General features: G+C 35.9%; 1 protein-coding gene across 2 annotated transcripts in view; it reads left to right on the top strand.

Moving 5' to 3' along the window:
• Nucleotides 1-16,075, top strand: part of LOC132158345 (phospholipid-transporting ATPase ID-like) — a 76,783-nt gene that overhangs the window by 45,490 nt on the left and 15,218 nt on the right. For both annotated transcript variants that reach the window (XM_059567721.1, XM_059567720.1), the window contains 20 exons: nt 2,854-2,912; nt 3,025-3,138; nt 3,400-3,498; nt 3,645-3,706; nt 4,003-4,075; nt 4,725-4,795; nt 4,896-4,975; nt 5,806-5,964; nt 6,043-6,131; nt 6,245-6,441; nt 7,833-8,041; nt 9,057-9,091; nt 9,188-9,356; nt 9,571-9,759; nt 10,522-10,637; nt 11,994-12,158; nt 12,236-12,347; nt 12,432-12,537; nt 12,649-12,877; nt 13,750-13,933. In XM_059567721.1, the coding sequence (XP_059423704.1) occupies nt 2,854-2,912; nt 3,025-3,138; nt 3,400-3,498; nt 3,645-3,706; nt 4,003-4,075; nt 4,725-4,795; nt 4,896-4,975; nt 5,806-5,964; nt 6,043-6,131; nt 6,245-6,441; nt 7,833-8,041; nt 9,057-9,091; nt 9,188-9,356; nt 9,571-9,759; nt 10,522-10,637; nt 11,994-12,158; nt 12,236-12,347; nt 12,432-12,537; nt 12,649-12,877; nt 13,750-13,933 (2,517 nt within the window). The remainder of the gene's footprint in view (nt 1-2,853; nt 2,913-3,024; nt 3,139-3,399; nt 3,499-3,644; nt 3,707-4,002; nt 4,076-4,724; nt 4,796-4,895; nt 4,976-5,805; nt 5,965-6,042; nt 6,132-6,244; nt 6,442-7,832; nt 8,042-9,056; nt 9,092-9,187; nt 9,357-9,570; nt 9,760-10,521; nt 10,638-11,993; nt 12,159-12,235; nt 12,348-12,431; nt 12,538-12,648; nt 12,878-13,749; nt 13,934-16,075) is intronic.

Below are 16,075 nucleotides of genomic sequence, written 5' to 3'. Positions count from 1 at the left end.
CATTGTAAACTCCCTGATAAATCTGGAAATATTCCAAACATTGTATCCTGTTTCGTAAAAAAAAAAAAAAAAAAAACTTTTTTAGAGAAATACAGGTTTCATTTATTAGGCCTATAATTGGAACACAATGTCTATTCACACCAAGAATGCTGAATAAAAAAGATAACTGTATTGATAACTATATTAGCTTCACACCAATGCACAATAATGTTCTGTTTAGCTTACATCTGCAGCTTCAAATGCTTGGGCTTTATAAAGTTGGATTTTGGTTGCATCTATATGTTTTTATCATTCAGCAGCTGAAGAAATAGTTTGAAAGTGATTCCCATCCCTCTCTAAGGTTATTTTAGTTGTGGTATTAATTTCCTATTCTCATAGAATTAGAATGATTATTAAAACTTCATAGTTCTAATACACTTTGTGTACAAGGTTGGTGCATTGTTGACCCAAGTGACCCTAGGAATGGTACCTAAGAATAGTTAACCCCAAAAATTCTGTCATCAGTACTCACCCTTGTGTCATTCCAAACTTGCGTGATTTGATTTTCTCTTTTTCACAAAAGAAGATTTTGAACAACATTGAGGTCCAAACAACAGTTTCATTGTATGGACCCCAAAAAAAAATACCTTCATTTGTGTTCTGCAGAAGAAAGAAAGACAAACTGGTTTCGAATGACATGAGGCTGAGAAAATGCTGACAGAATTTTCTCTGTCTTTAAGAGCACATATTAGTACCCTGACCTACTTAGCTTCATACAGTTAAGAATACAAAGGTGTACTTTTAAAAGTACTGCCCCAGTAACAGGATAAATGTGCAATTTTTACTGATGATGTATACATAAGGGATTTTTTGTGGCAGCTTAAAGTGCTTGCTTCAGTGTGTTGCTGTGTGTTGACTATGTGGGCAGTGCATATAAATCGTCCATTATAGCGGCGAAATATGAGAGAGCAGAGCTGCCTTTACACAGGAAACCACAGGCAGAGATAGTCTCGATGACTGAGCAGAGGACCAGAGCAGATGTGAAGGGCTCATGCATGAGGAAACAGACTACAGACTGGTTATATATATTCGCGTGCATGGGTTTATGGGTTTGACCTTTTGATGCACATGCAAGTGGTGCAGATGCAACTCTTGGCCATCCATCAGACCTCATTCTCTCACTCCTGACCAGGGAGTAATGAGGTCAGTCTTTTTATTTTCGTACAAGATTCTCATCAATATGATAGCAGCACAGAGTGAAACCAGGCCAACAAAATGCTTCAACTTCTCTTTATCTGTATCATAAGCCTCTTGCAAATTACCACAGTGAAAGGTTATGTTGAGGGTGAGGATGAGTCGCGTTTGTCTTCACAGGGAGAGATCTGATTGGGATGTTTTGCTCAACAGTTCCTTGGTTCATCAGTACAAGCCAACAAAATCTTGAGTGTTTGGAAACTCATTCTGGTCTAAGATCTATTCAGCAGGGTAGAGCAGAGGAATGTGTCTCATCCAAAAAGTTGCAGCGAGTCACCCATGGATAATATGATGTGATAAAACACACACGCACACACACACACACACACATACACACACACACACACACACACACACACACACACACTCGCTGTCACATGGAGTGGCCATTACCCAGCATAAAAAAACAACTGTGCAGCTGTGAGCACAGGATGTGAAAGATGCATAGTAAAGTGAATCCGACAGCCATTTTCGGCAGTTTCTGTCAAAAGACGAGAGAACCAAAAGAAAAAGCTTTTCTGAGATACCAACTGGTGTGTTTATTTATTACTTTGTGTGTTTTTGTATTTTATTTGTCAGTCTGGCCGGAAACACTATGGTGTTAAGAGCTTTGTGTGAGCGTTTGAAACCGTGAGTCTCATTTTCAACAGAAGTGAAACCTGCAGGTTTATGACTATATGCTAACCACAGCTATTCTGTCACAGTCCAGTTTACAGTCTCATAATGCAGAAATTAATCTGTCACACTACAATTAGCCATGACTTCCTTCTTCTTTGTTGTGTTGAGCTTGCCTTAGCAACCACAGATCTATCTCACTTGATGAAAGCTGGTGTCTAGCACTGACACGACCCTCTGATTCTGTAGTTTGTCTCATGGGTAACTGAAAGTTACTGTATATGCTACTGTAACTGCATGTTATACGAGTGTGTGTGAACATATAAAAACCCCACGTTGTGCATTTTCTATTTCCCTTTCAGTAGTGTTTAAGCATTTTAGAAGCTTAGGTGAGAGACAAATCAAGTTGTTTTGACCCAGCTAAGAAATGTATGTGCTAAGAATGTTTTCCAAATATTATTTTTTGTTTGTGGGAACAGTGATTCTGAGAGGTTCTAAAAACATAAAACTTTCCAGGTTTCTTAATGTTAGTAGAACACTTTTTTTTATTAGGTTAGTATAATGTTCATGCAATGTTCTTTAAACTAAATTTGATTAATAAACTCAACATTCTAGGATTGTTGATTTGTAACATTCCAAGAAAGTGAAAATGTCCAGTTTCCTTGATGATATTAAAGTATTAAGGCGTGTGGGTAAGTGCCATAAAAGGATAGTTCTTCAAATTTATATTTATACTATGGAACACAAAAAAATATACTTTAAGATTTTTTTAAATAATACACTTGAAGTCCTTGGTCACCAAAACTTTTAGTAAGTCAGAGTGGTTTAGAAAGACATGAGGGTGAGTAAACAATGACTACATTTTTGTTCTTGGGTGAACCATCACTTAAAAGCAAACTGAAGAAACATATCCAGACATTATTAACTGGAAAAAAAATGAGGTGAAATTAATTGTTTTTTATATTTCAGCAAATTTTTACATCTCAGTGTTTGTTGTCTTCACAGAGGAGGAAAGGAGAGTTCGAGCCAACGATAGAGAGTACAATGAGAAGTTCCAGTATGCTGTAAGTTGCACAAACAACCTATACATCATAAATATACTATAGATTATTTAAGTGTACAGTTTTCTTCTGCATCTCCTTCACCTGTCCCTATCATCTCTTTCACTGTCCACAGAGCAACTGCATCATGACCTCAAAGTACAACATCATTACCTTTCTTGCAGTCAACCTGTTTGAGCAGTTCCAGGAAGTTGCCAATACCTACTTCCTGTTTCTACTCATACTGCAGGTATATTCTCTGAATGAATTCTGACTTTGAATGCTTATTAAAAGTGTAGAGGAAAAAAGTATTTATTTCATAAAGGTCAATTCATGGCTGCGACCATGGAAACATTGCTCCATTCATGAAGGCTACAGTTAGCAAGCACATGGATGCTAATAAACAGATTGTTTGAACATTTTCGCACTAACACTAGTAACACTATTAGGTGAATTAGTGAGTGTTATAGAAATGCTTTAAAAAGTAATTGTATGTATGTTTTTGTCTCAGTTGATTCCACAGATTTCCTCATTATCCTGGTTCACCACCATTGTGCCTTTAGTGCTGGTGCTGAGCATCACTGCAGTCAAAGATGCCACCGATGACTATGTGAGTCTCACACACACATATAACTTACTGTAACTGCCAAGCCCCCCTCCACACAGAAATAATGTAACACTCATGCCAGTCACCTAACACACCACAGCTACCACACGAAAATCCTTCAGACACACACATCTCTGTTTCTCTCACAGTTTCGTCACAAGAGCGACAACCAGGTGAATAACCGTCAGTCTCAGGTCCTCATCGGTGGCATGTGAGTCTCATATTAATACACACACTTCATTTTACATTGGGTTTACAGAAAAATAGAAATTTATTAATACAAAACATATAAATGTGGCCGAGTGGATAGTGACTCACAAGTTAGTGACTGTTCATGGCATAAAAGCACTTTTGGCTTTATATTTATATATATATCTGTGTGTGTAATATACATTTGAATTGTAATGTGTAAATCTGTCTGTCTATACTTTTAATTGTTGAATAGCAATTTTCCAACAGTCACAAAGCATTAATAAGTATCCTATACTTTTTTTTTCACTTTCTCAGTCTTCAGAAGGAGAAATGGATGAATGTCAGAGTGGGTGACATCATCAAACTGGAGAACAATCAGTTTGTGGCAGTGAGTTTTTCTCTATAGTCCTTAATGACATAAATGAATTAATTAAACTTGGTTTAATAAAACAAAAAGACACTTTACTAGCTCAGCAGTCTCAGACATTACTTGCAGTAATTCAGGGTTATATACGCATCAATGTCTGATGCATTTGCTCTTGAATACCGCACTGTGATATTGATCCAGTAGCCAAGGTCTAAATCGCTGATTATGCCTCTGGTTATGTAACCCTGTCTCTCAAGGATGCAGTTTAGGTGTCTTGTTAATATGCTAAATGCAGTTTTGATCTCACTGTATATCAGTGTTATTTTAATATTATATAGATACTATTATAGTTTCGTAGTGATATTTTGAATAGCTTTCCTTTATGTACTACTCATTGCATTTTATTTTTTAGTAATGTTGTCATCGTGCTTTCATAATTTTTATTATTATTTTTTTTAATATTACTATTTAGATTTACTTTTATTTCAATTTTAGTTTTCATTTATTTTATTTCAAATTAGTAATCTTAGTGTGTCAACTTTAGAAATGCTGCATTAGGAATAAGTTTTCAAATTATATTTTATATTATTTCAGCTTATTTTACTTAACACAAACATTTGAATAGTTTCAGCTAATAATAGCACTGCTGTATGCTGTATATGTGTTACAGGCTGACCTGCTCCTGTTGTCCAGCAGTGAACCACACAGCCTCTGCTACATTGAAACTGCAGAACTGGATGGGTATGACTTTCGAGATTTCTCGAATTTGCTGTGTAACATGATTTCATGCTTCCAGTGCAGCTCAATAAAAAAAAAAAGTCAATAAATTTTTCTGCCACAGCGAGACGAACATGAAGGTGCGTCAGTCTCTGTCTGTTACCTCAGAGCTGGGAGATCCTAATAACCTGGCCCAGTTTGATGGTATGTGATCTGATATTGAACACACTCCAAATAGATGCAAATGTTAGCCAGAGTGGAAATGAGAAAGAGAACTAGTAAGAAAAAGAAATCGCTGAGCAATCTTGTGAACTGATAAATGAGGGAACATGTTTGCGTGCAGTATGTTTCAGATTTGCAGAAGTTTATGGAACAAAATAATAAATACTCACTGATAACCACTGTTTATTTACATAATTTAGCACAGATTCACTAAAGTAATCGTGCAAAGTAGGCAACAGCACAAACTCATCCAAAAGAAATCTGTGCAGAATAAAATAATTAATGCAATAAAATTTATAATTGAATAAATAAAAATGAAATTAAAGTTAAAATGACATTTTGGAAAATAATGACTTGATTTAAGTATGCATGATGAAGTGCTGTACCAATGAGAATAATGTCAGGATCAATTTGATTATGGGCTAGTGTATATATGAGCTAAAAATGCAAAGTGCAACAAATGTTTGACCCCACTATGAGTTAGTTTACTGGAGGAAGCGAGAACAGAAGATACAGTGAGTCAAAGTGTGCAGAAAGTAAATTATGTGGTGGACAGTTTCTCAGCAGCATTTTTTTAACACCCAACACAATATACTTATACACACACACACACACACAAACACACACACACACACACACCATCAAACCTGTGTCAGCACAGACCACCCACGCTTCCTGTTTTTAAAGAAGAACAAAAAATTCCTAAGCTCACAGGTTGTACCGAGACCCAGGATGCTGAACATTTGGTCATAACACACATTACTTAAAATAATACTGTTTCGATATATCACATGTGCTGTGTGTATGTTCAGGAGAAGTGTTGTGTGAGCCTCCCAACAACAAGCTTGACCGTTTCGGCGGGACTCTGTATTGGAAAGACTGCAAATACCCCCTCAGCAACCAGAACATGCTACTTCGCGGCTGCGTACTGCGCAACACAGAGAGCTGCTATGGCCTTGTTATTTTCGCAGGTTGGTATATGTGTTTATGTGAATTTCTCTGTGTGTGTGTGATTAGTTTTCATCTGAACCTGTCATGGTGCACCTCAGGTCCTGACACCAAACTGATGCAGAACAGCGGCCGGACTAAGTTCAAGCGCACCAGTATAGACAGACTGATGAATACACTGGTGCTGTGGGTGAGAAACACATTCATTTACAAACCTCTGCTGAACTTCTGAAGATTTCAGTACCGAAATATATAAGCAGCATATACTCTGCAAATTAATGTTTGTAATTTTCCCTTCCTCAGATTTTTGGGTTCCTGGTGTGTATGGGAGTGATCTTGGCCATAGGAAATGCAGTTTGGGAAAAAGAAGTGGGTGCTTTGTTTCAGAGCTTTCTTCCTTGGGACCATCCAGTAGACAACTTCCTGTTTTCTGCCTTCCTGTCTTTCTGGTCCTATGTCATCATCCTCAACACAGTCGTGCCCATCTCCCTCTATGTCAGGTGAGAGAGAGCAAGATGTGGAGGGAGAAATGTAGTGATGGAGGGAAAAATATCAATTATCCAGTGGGAACTGTTCAGGTGGCACTCAAGTACTGTCAAATAAAAAAATATGGAAAATGGTCTGAAGCAATACATGTCTTTTTTTACATAAATCTACAAATCATATGAGCTGTTTAATTGTTTTATTTATTTTATATGAGTATTGTCAACTATTCCAATTATCTAATTTAGGACTTTTTTGGATTTTTTATTTAGTTTTTAGGGATAAGCAATGCTAAGCATTACATTTTAAGTTTTCATTTACATTTTACATTTACAATTTACATTTTACCTACAATTATTTAAATATCAATTTAATTGTTTATCTTAAAATAGTTTTTTTGTTATATCAGGGTTATTATCAATAACTTAAACTATTAAAAACACTTTTGTTAACTGAAATATGCATCTTTGAAGTATTACAATTACTAACTGGAAAACATTTTTAAACTAAAACTGATCTGAAATAAACGTGGTAAATTAAATCTGAATAATAAAAAAATACAAAAGGAAAAAAATAAAATTACTCAAAAGTTATTAAATTACAAGTAATATATAAAATAAGCAAATAAAATAAAAGCAAATGTAAAACATAGTATATAAAATAAGTGAATAAAATCAAAGCTAATTTAAAGTATTAATAAAAACTATAATAGTATATGAATAACAATAAAATATAAAAACATTGCATGATTTTAGTTGCTGGATACTGTTTTTATTTGCTGTATACTAGAAGGTCAAGATCTCTGTGTAAGTTAATTTTATGCTTAATGCATCCTTTATGCATTGTGCTGTTTATTTAATTTTGATTTATTTTGTTGTTTTCATGTTTCCTCAGACTTTCCCTAACAGGTAAGAGATAGACCCCATAGACTCCTCTTTTTTCTCTCTCTGACATAACAGCCTCCCATATAACACCACTAAAAACCTGACTGAACCTCTCTGAACCAGCTCTCTGAATGAGCTCTAACTCTGCCGTGTGGTCCAGTGAATGTAACCCACCTCTGACTGGTAGAGACTCGTACAGGAAGAACTGCAGCATGGCATTGAGCAGCACCATGGCACAGCAAGCACATACCCCAAATCAGTTTTTGCAGTTTTAGACAGATTTGTGAAGTATCTATTAATAAAATCTAGCTTTTAATGGTCTGGTAGACTGTTGTGCCATTGTCCATCTCAGCTGCACACTAAATAACCTTTGTCTTTAGAACAGGAAAACTGTGTATATTTTTGAGTTTTCCATGGGGTCAGAGATCTGCTGTCAATTTGAATGTTTCAACTGAAAACCTGGTCACATTTGCATTGTGATAACCCTCCGTCTGTTTCTCTTTCCATCTGTCTGAATCTCTTAGTGTGGAGGTGATTCGTCTGGGTCACAGTTATTTCATTAATTGGGACCGGCGGATGTTCTGCAGCCGTAGTAACACAGCAGCAGAGACCCGGACCACCACACTCAATGAAGAGCTGGGACAGGTGGAGTACATCTTCAGTGACAAGACAGGAACCCTCACCCAGAACATCATGACCTTCAACAAGTGCTCCATCAACGGTCACACATATGGTGAGGAACAACGGATGGCAGTTATATCCATGGTATAATGTGCAATCAGCTGGCCATTATCATATATATCAGTTTTGCATCATGATGATGTGGTTTATGTGGTAATGATGACCAGCTGACTGTTCATTACTTTATTTACTGCACAGCTGCTTACCAATCAAGTAAATATATATATATATATATATATATATATAGAGAGAGAGAGAGAGAGAGAGAGCAAATAAACAGATACAACACATTTTTGATTTATAATATAAAATTAACTGTGCACTTGAATAAGGCATAAAATATAGCAAGAAACATTTAAAATCTTTTTTTATTACATTTTTATTGTTATTATTACTATTTATTTATTTTTGAACAACTGGCAATTGAAAGCTTATCCTTAAGTTTATCAAATGTTAATCATTATATATATATATATATATATATATATATATATATATATATATATATATATGATTAACATTTGATAGATAGATAGATAGATAGATAGATAGATAGATAGATAGATAGATAGATAGATAGATAGAAAAATAGATAGATAGATAGATAGATAGATAGAAAATATTTTATTTGTACTCTATACAAACATTAAAAAGTAGTCATTGAAAACTTCATCTTCAAATATGTCCAAACAAAAAATAAATATTTAATTTCTACTTTATTTATTCATTCATTCATTCATTCATTCATTTTAATGATTTCAATTACATTGAAATAAACAAAAAAAAGGTAAATACACAATAATAATAGTAATTATTATAATGAAAACTTCTCCTTATTGAAAGAAAAAATAGAATAATGGATGAAATAATCAAATAAAAAAGATGGATTGCAGATGGTTGCAGATTTGTAACAATTTGGTGTCTATTTTAAAATATATTTTTGTGATTATTGTATATTTTATAGTTATAAACATTTAAATAAACATTGAATAGAGACACACACTTATAAATATGTTGTATTAGGTTTGTGCTGTAGATCTCAAGTCATTCTGTCTCTTGTTTCACAGGTGAGGTGATGAACATTCTGGAAGCTCAGCAGAAGGTCAGTGCATCCAAGATTCACTTTCTGGAATTAAAGAATTTGTTATTTTGAAAGTATTGTTGCTCAGGAAGATCTTAGATAATCTGTTCTTCTCAGAGGGTCCAGCCCCTGGACTTCAGTGCGTGGAACGCCTTAGCAGACCGGGACTTCTGTTTCTACGACCAGTCTCTGTTAGAGGCGGTGATGGTGGGAGAACCAGCAGTGCATGAATTCTTCCGGGTCTTATCTCTCTGCCACACGGTCATGAGCGATGAGAAGAGCGAGGGTAAGGATCTGGAGCAGTCTTTGAGGATCGATTGTCTGCCTTTTCATCCGATGGAAGGGTTTAAATAAGGTTTACTTAAGGAAGCTGTTGACTTTAATATTGTTAGAAGGAAATGATATAGTAATTTTAGATTGTAATGCGATTATTTTATCTCATTATCTGTCCTTCTTTCTTATTTTCCTTCCTTATTGTGTCTGTCTTTCACTTCCTGAAGGAGAGCTGCTGTATAAGGCTCAGTCTCCAGATGAGGGGGCGTTAGTAACAGCTGCACGCAACTTTGGCTTTGTGTTTCGCTCTCGCACACCTGGCACAGTCACCACACAAGAGCTCGGCAAAGCCGTCACATACACGCTCCTCGCCATCCTGGACTTCAATAACATCCGCAAAAGAATGTCTGTCATAGGTAACACAAGCACACACTCTCAGTCCTGCAACTTTGAAAAACTAAATATGCAATATGTCAGAAAAAATGAAAATGCCACCACATGAAATCATTTAAAAGAGTACCTGTAAATGGGTACATACACACACACATTGTTGTGCGGTTAAGTGTGACAGTTTTTAAACATTGTTCTGGCTGCAATGCCAGATGGTTTAGCTCTGTGAAAGTGAAAGGGCCAGTAAAATTCCCCTAGGACTGAAGAATCTAGATACAGCATAAATACATCCCTGCCAAGCGTCATAAATAAGTGGAACATTAGCGCTAAATTCAGTACAGAAAGTGCTGTGTGTGTCATATGCACTCTCATAATGCTGAATTATGGCCCTTATGTTTGGGTAAGTGGTACTTACATTGCAGCAGCCATTTCATTTTTGTTTGCATATTGTCATTTATGTCCATTTGATCTGTGTTTACATGGAAAAGTGAGAGATTTATTGAGTGCACTGCAGATTTTTATCTTAAGTTTTAAGCATTTTCATCTAAAATATCTTAAAAATAAGATAATTTGTTTAGTGATTTATACAACTAATCATATACCTAATTCTTATACATATACATTGCCAACTGGGTAAGAAATATGCTTAAGTCAAGATGCATTATCTGAAAAGAAATCTGATAATGTTAGGACTTTGAGATATTGGGAGCTATAATAAGAAAATAGCTTCTCCCATCACTGCAGAGGCACAAGAACAATCTGTAATTTAATGTGTGTGTGTGTCTCAGTGAGGAATCCAGAGGGCCGTATTCGTCTGTACTGTAAGGGCGCAGACACTGTCCTTTTCGAGAGGCTTCACTCTTGCAACCAAGAACTAATGAATATCACTTCAGACCATCTCAACGTGAGTATCTGCTTTTTGGGGTTTGTTTATTGTGTCTACTGTTAGCTTAGCACTGTTTGTATGAAGTTCTAGATTACCCCATGCTCTGCTGCTGTCTTTATAAAACAAACAACAGAGCCCTCTAGTGGATGTTTTAGTAATTAAGTTCTATTTATGTATTTTTTACAAAACACTAATTAACTAAACATTATATGGGATTTTTGTTTTGTGATATAATTATTTTTTGCCAATTAAATGAGCATTTAAAATAGTAAAATATGAATAAATGTTTATGTAAATGAAATGCAGTAGCAAGAGGACAGGGTTGAAAAATTAGTTGAATTTAAGATATCACTACATAGGGGAAAATATCACTGCTTAGAGTGAATGGTTTGAATGGTTTCTGTTTTTGTAATATAGAAAGCAATGCTTGTATATTATTATTTTAATTATACATATATTATAGTTTCCAATAATTATTACTTGTATATTTTTATCTTTAATAGTTATGCTACAGTGAATTTGGGTCAGTACAATATTTTTTACAAGAAATTGTTACTTTGTAACACTTTATTTTAAGGTGTCGTTGCTACGCTTTACATGTACTTACTATTATAATAATACTTAATTAATGATGCATAATTACTTGCAAGTAGCCCAAGTCAAACGCTAACCCTAACCATACAGTAAATGCATGTAGTTAATGAATATTACTTAAATGTATAATTTCACTGAAACAAGGGCACTTTAAAATAAAGTGTAACCGATAACTTTTATTAAGCAAGGATGCATGAATAAAATGTGACAAGAAAAACTTTTAAATTGTTACAAAAATGCATTTGAATTAAATGCCGTACTTTCTGTTCATCAAAGAACCCTGAAAGAAATGTATCACAGATTCCACAAAAATATTATGTAACACTTTATAATAACTTTCATTGATAAATCATTAGCAAACATAACACAATGCTTAAAAGATTATTAGTTAATATATATTCAAAGAGCAAGAAACATGAGATAATATGCTTGTCAACGTTTACTAATAAACTTACTAAACATTACCTAGTGATTAATTAGTAAACATTAACAAGCACATTATCTCATATTTCTAGATATGTAAATATGTATTATCTAATGATCTGTTAAGCATTATAATGTTTGTTAATGATTAATTCATGAAAGTTATTATAAAGTGTTGAAAATATGCTCAAATAGGAAATAATTTTTATAAGTTGTAATAATATTTCACACTATTATGATTTTACTTTTTATTTTTTCTTAATAGATGGATAAATAAATAAATGCAGCCTTGAGAAACCATCACAGTCTTTTAAAAAGCGATTTCATCTGGTGATGTTGACGTGTGTGTGTAATCAGGAGTATGCAGGTGATGGCTTACGGACGCTCGCAGTGGCCTATCGGGATCTGTCCGAGGAGCAGTGGGAGGAGTGGTCGGATCGTTTCCGTGGCGCTGATAAAGCCACAGACTGCAGAGACGACCGACTGGCTGCAGCCTATGAGGAGATCGAACAGGACATGAAGGTGTGTTTGTGTGTCCAGTTCCTTTTGTTTCCTTAGTCTTTTTGTTAATAATATGAACTATTTAATCTTTGTCGTAGTTGTTGGGGGCCACGGCTATAGAAGATAAACTGCAAGAGGGGGTTCCTGAGACTATTGCTATTCTCTCACTAGCTAACATCAAGATCTGGGTGCTCACTGGAGACAAACAGGGTAAGAACTGCATAAGAACCGGCCACAACTGTTATCATTTACAGTTAAAACCATAATAATGTCCTTTTCTCCCTTTTGTGACAGAGACTGCGGTGAATATTGGTTATTCGTGTAAAATGCTGACAGATGACATGACGGAGATCTTCTTTGTTAACGGACACACTGTCCAAAGCGTACGTGAAGAACTGAGGTAAAATGCTGATGTTGGTCTGATCTATCCATCCAACAACTTTTGAAATAAAAAGAGATGTAATCTTTCAGGAAAGGCCGTTTCATTTCCTCATCCTCTTATGTGTTTTAGGAAAGCAAGAGAGCGAATGCTGGAGTCCACGCGCACCAGAGATGGAGGGAAGGAAGCTGAAGCTCAGGGATGGGCTGGTGCTTGTGCCTTTGGAAACGGATGTGGAGGTGGCGGAGCTGCTAACTGGATGCCTGATGAGAGGAAATGTCCCCCTTCCCAGGCTCCGCGCCCCTCTTTATTGGAGTCGATCAGCGGAGAGTTCGCCCTCATCATCAGCGGACACAGCTTGGTGGGTGGAAGAGCATTCAGGAAAGTCATCGGCAGGAATTAGATATGAGTGTTAACGCTATTCATTCTCTTCGGTTTAGCTGAAGGTTGAGTTTGATTAAGTTTATTCAGTGTTATTTTAGAATTATTTACATGCTACAGAATTATTTCTTATTATTTTGAATTAATATTTATTATTATTAATTGAATTATTGTTTAATCAAGATGCTTTCAAAGGAGATGATCAGAAGCGATGTTCATCACATATGCAGATTGCTATCTAATTCTTCTTTTTTTCATTAACATTCAAATATAAAAAATGGAATAAAATGGAAACAATAAAAACGAGTAGCTAGGTTAGATGATTACTTTAAGATTTTGTTGCTGTTAACACTTTCTCTGGATGCGATGAGACTTGTTTTTCGGTTTGGTCAGGTGACATGGTCATTTACAAAATTCTATTTAGCTGTATTTTTATTTCAGTTTTGATTTTAGTCATTTTAGTATTTCATCTTTTTAATTTCATTTCTTTTTCAAGGCAAACAGTTTTTTATATGCTATTATTATTGTTGTTAATTATCAAATTTTATAATTCAATTTTTATTATAACACAGATAAAAGGAAGACAAAAACCTATCAAGAACAGCAACAGTGAAAAAACACATAGCTCATAATTGCATAATAATAGCAAACAGGAAAGTAGCAAATAATAAACTTAAGAAATATATATAAAAAACTCCTCTAAATCCAGCTCACTGACCAGTCAAGACCAGCAAACCAGCTTTGGTTGGTTTAAGCAGGGTTTTTTTTATTTCAGCAGGGATATTGAGGAATATTCCATTTTAATCCAGCTCACTGACCAGCACAGAATATTTCCCTCTCTCTCTCCACCAGGCTCATGCTTTGGAAGCGGATATGGAGCGTGAGTTTTTGGAGACGGCGTGTGCTTGTCGAGCAGTGATCTGCTGCAGAGTGACTCCTCTTCAGAAAGCTCTGGTGGTGGAGCTGGTTAAACGGCATAAGAAAGCTGTCACACTCGCAATCGGAGATGGAGCCAATGACGTCAGCATGATAAAGAGTAAGAGAAAAAACACTTGAAGTCTTCGCCAAGAGAAAAAAACTAACTTTCTGACAGCCGATTTGTTTTGATGTGCAAACATTGGGGTTCTCTGAGTCAAATTACTAGAATTGGTTACAGCTATAAATAATGCACCATCAGAATCGGAATAATATAACAAAATATAACATACTATAATTATTAATGTGCAGTTGTTATACACTGCCGTTCAGTTGTTTGGGGTTGATAAGATTCTTTAATGCTTTAATGTTTTTGAAAGAAGGCTTTTAGAATATTTTGATAAAGCTGAATTTTCAGCATAATTACTCCAGCCTTCAGTGTCCCATGATCCTTCAGAAATAATGTTAATATGCTGTTAATATAAAAATATCATATTATTATCACTATTAAAAACTGTCTAATTGTACTTAATATTTTTGTGGAAACTGATACTTTTTTTCAGGGTTCTTTGATAAATATAAAGAACAGCATTTATTTGAAATAGAACATTGTTTTGTGACAATTGTTCGGTTCTTTAAGAATATCCCCACCGAACGGGGCGTCAGGAGAGGACACGTTGTTACAACTCGTTGTGGGTTTTTATTTACCCTGATTTATTTTTCATAAACAATTGATTAGTCCACACACATCAGCAGGTTATAAACCTGGAGAAATGGAGAGGTTACAATGTAAACAACAATATTGATAGCCACATACATAATATACCATAAAATCTGAATATAAATATATATTACATATTATAACATATACAAATATAAGTAAAATATAAATTTCAATATAGTCAGTATTTAATCTTATAAATATCATAATATACTTAGTATTTAAACTAAATGACTACACAAAGCACATGCATATTAACACAGAAATGCAACAACTTCACACACACCAAATATACAATGTCAATGTTACACATTAAACCAATAGCGTTCTCAGTCTGTTGACTCAAAGTGAAAACAGTGAGTGTAGTTCTAAGTGGCATCGCTGAGCATAGTAATCCATTACAAAATGTAAAGTGATCAACTACATTACCCATCCAGCACTGCAAACAGGAAGTAACTCGTGTGACAGTGAAACGCTCCAATTTCAAACATTTGCCTTTTATATAGCCACGGATACTATCGAGCCGACAATATTAAACATCAGACCGCACACAAGGTTTTATCAGCGTGACCAAAGTAACAGTTTTCAATCATACAAACCGCGCACATGTAACGGCAGCACAGCAGTAACGCAACAGACAACAAACTCAATGGATAAAAACAGCAGCTTACCGGTGGCGCATCTCTCCTGACGAGACAACATGCCAAAATGAATACTCGCTCCCGCTTATAGCCCGCGCTCATTCATTACTGGATTTAACACACCTGTTTGGGATTTGACTGGTCTGTGCTTCAATCAGGTAAGTGAAACCTCCCACCTATTATCCTGCGTTACATTACGAACACCCGTGACATAGTGAACGCGACACCTCCCACTTGACTGACTGATCATGTGATTTAAGGCGGTCATAGGCAAAACATTACACCACATAATACACACTTTTTTTTTTTTTTTTTTTTTTTTTTTTGTGAAGAATAGGACACCATTGTCATTGTTCAAGCACCTCCCCTGACAGATGTGTGGTGTTCTGCCAGGTTTGGTCATATGGGGTATGTACTCTTCATTCTTCGTGAATGGTGGTGCAAGTGGTGGTGAAGGCAGCATAGAAGCATACCAACCAGTGAGAGAGAAAGAGAGAGAGAGAGAGAGAGAGAGAGAGAGAGAGAGAGAGAGAGAGAGTTATCCTGAGGTAATGCCTTCAGAATTGGGGGTTTGGGTGTTTAGGCAGCGCCTGGAGAATTGGTGGCCGAAGAGACGAGGTCTAGGAGTCACTGGTCTTCCACAGGGATGAGGACTACCAGTCTCCTCACGTCTCGCCGTAGGATGACTGACGTCAGCTGCTGAGTATTCCTCTTCAGTTGCCCAACTATTAGGGAGGCAGGGGGGCCTGCACACGTCTTAACGTCCGCGTCTCTCACAAGTCCTTTTTTGTCAGGGTACACGGCCTGGATCCGTCCGAGCCGGAATTGCCCTCGCAGTGCGTTCTGATCAGCAATCCAAACAATGTCACCTATCGCTACATTTCTTTGGGTCTGGTGCCAC

Source organism: Carassius carassius, chromosome 15 (genome assembly GCF_963082965.1).
Source record: "Carassius carassius chromosome 15, fCarCar2.1, whole genome shotgun sequence".
NCBI classification, from domain to species: Eukaryota; Metazoa; Chordata; class Actinopteri; order Cypriniformes; family Cyprinidae; genus Carassius; species Carassius carassius.
The sequence above is the reverse complement of the archived record's forward strand: the minus strand, read 5'-3'. Positions and strand labels throughout refer to the sequence as shown.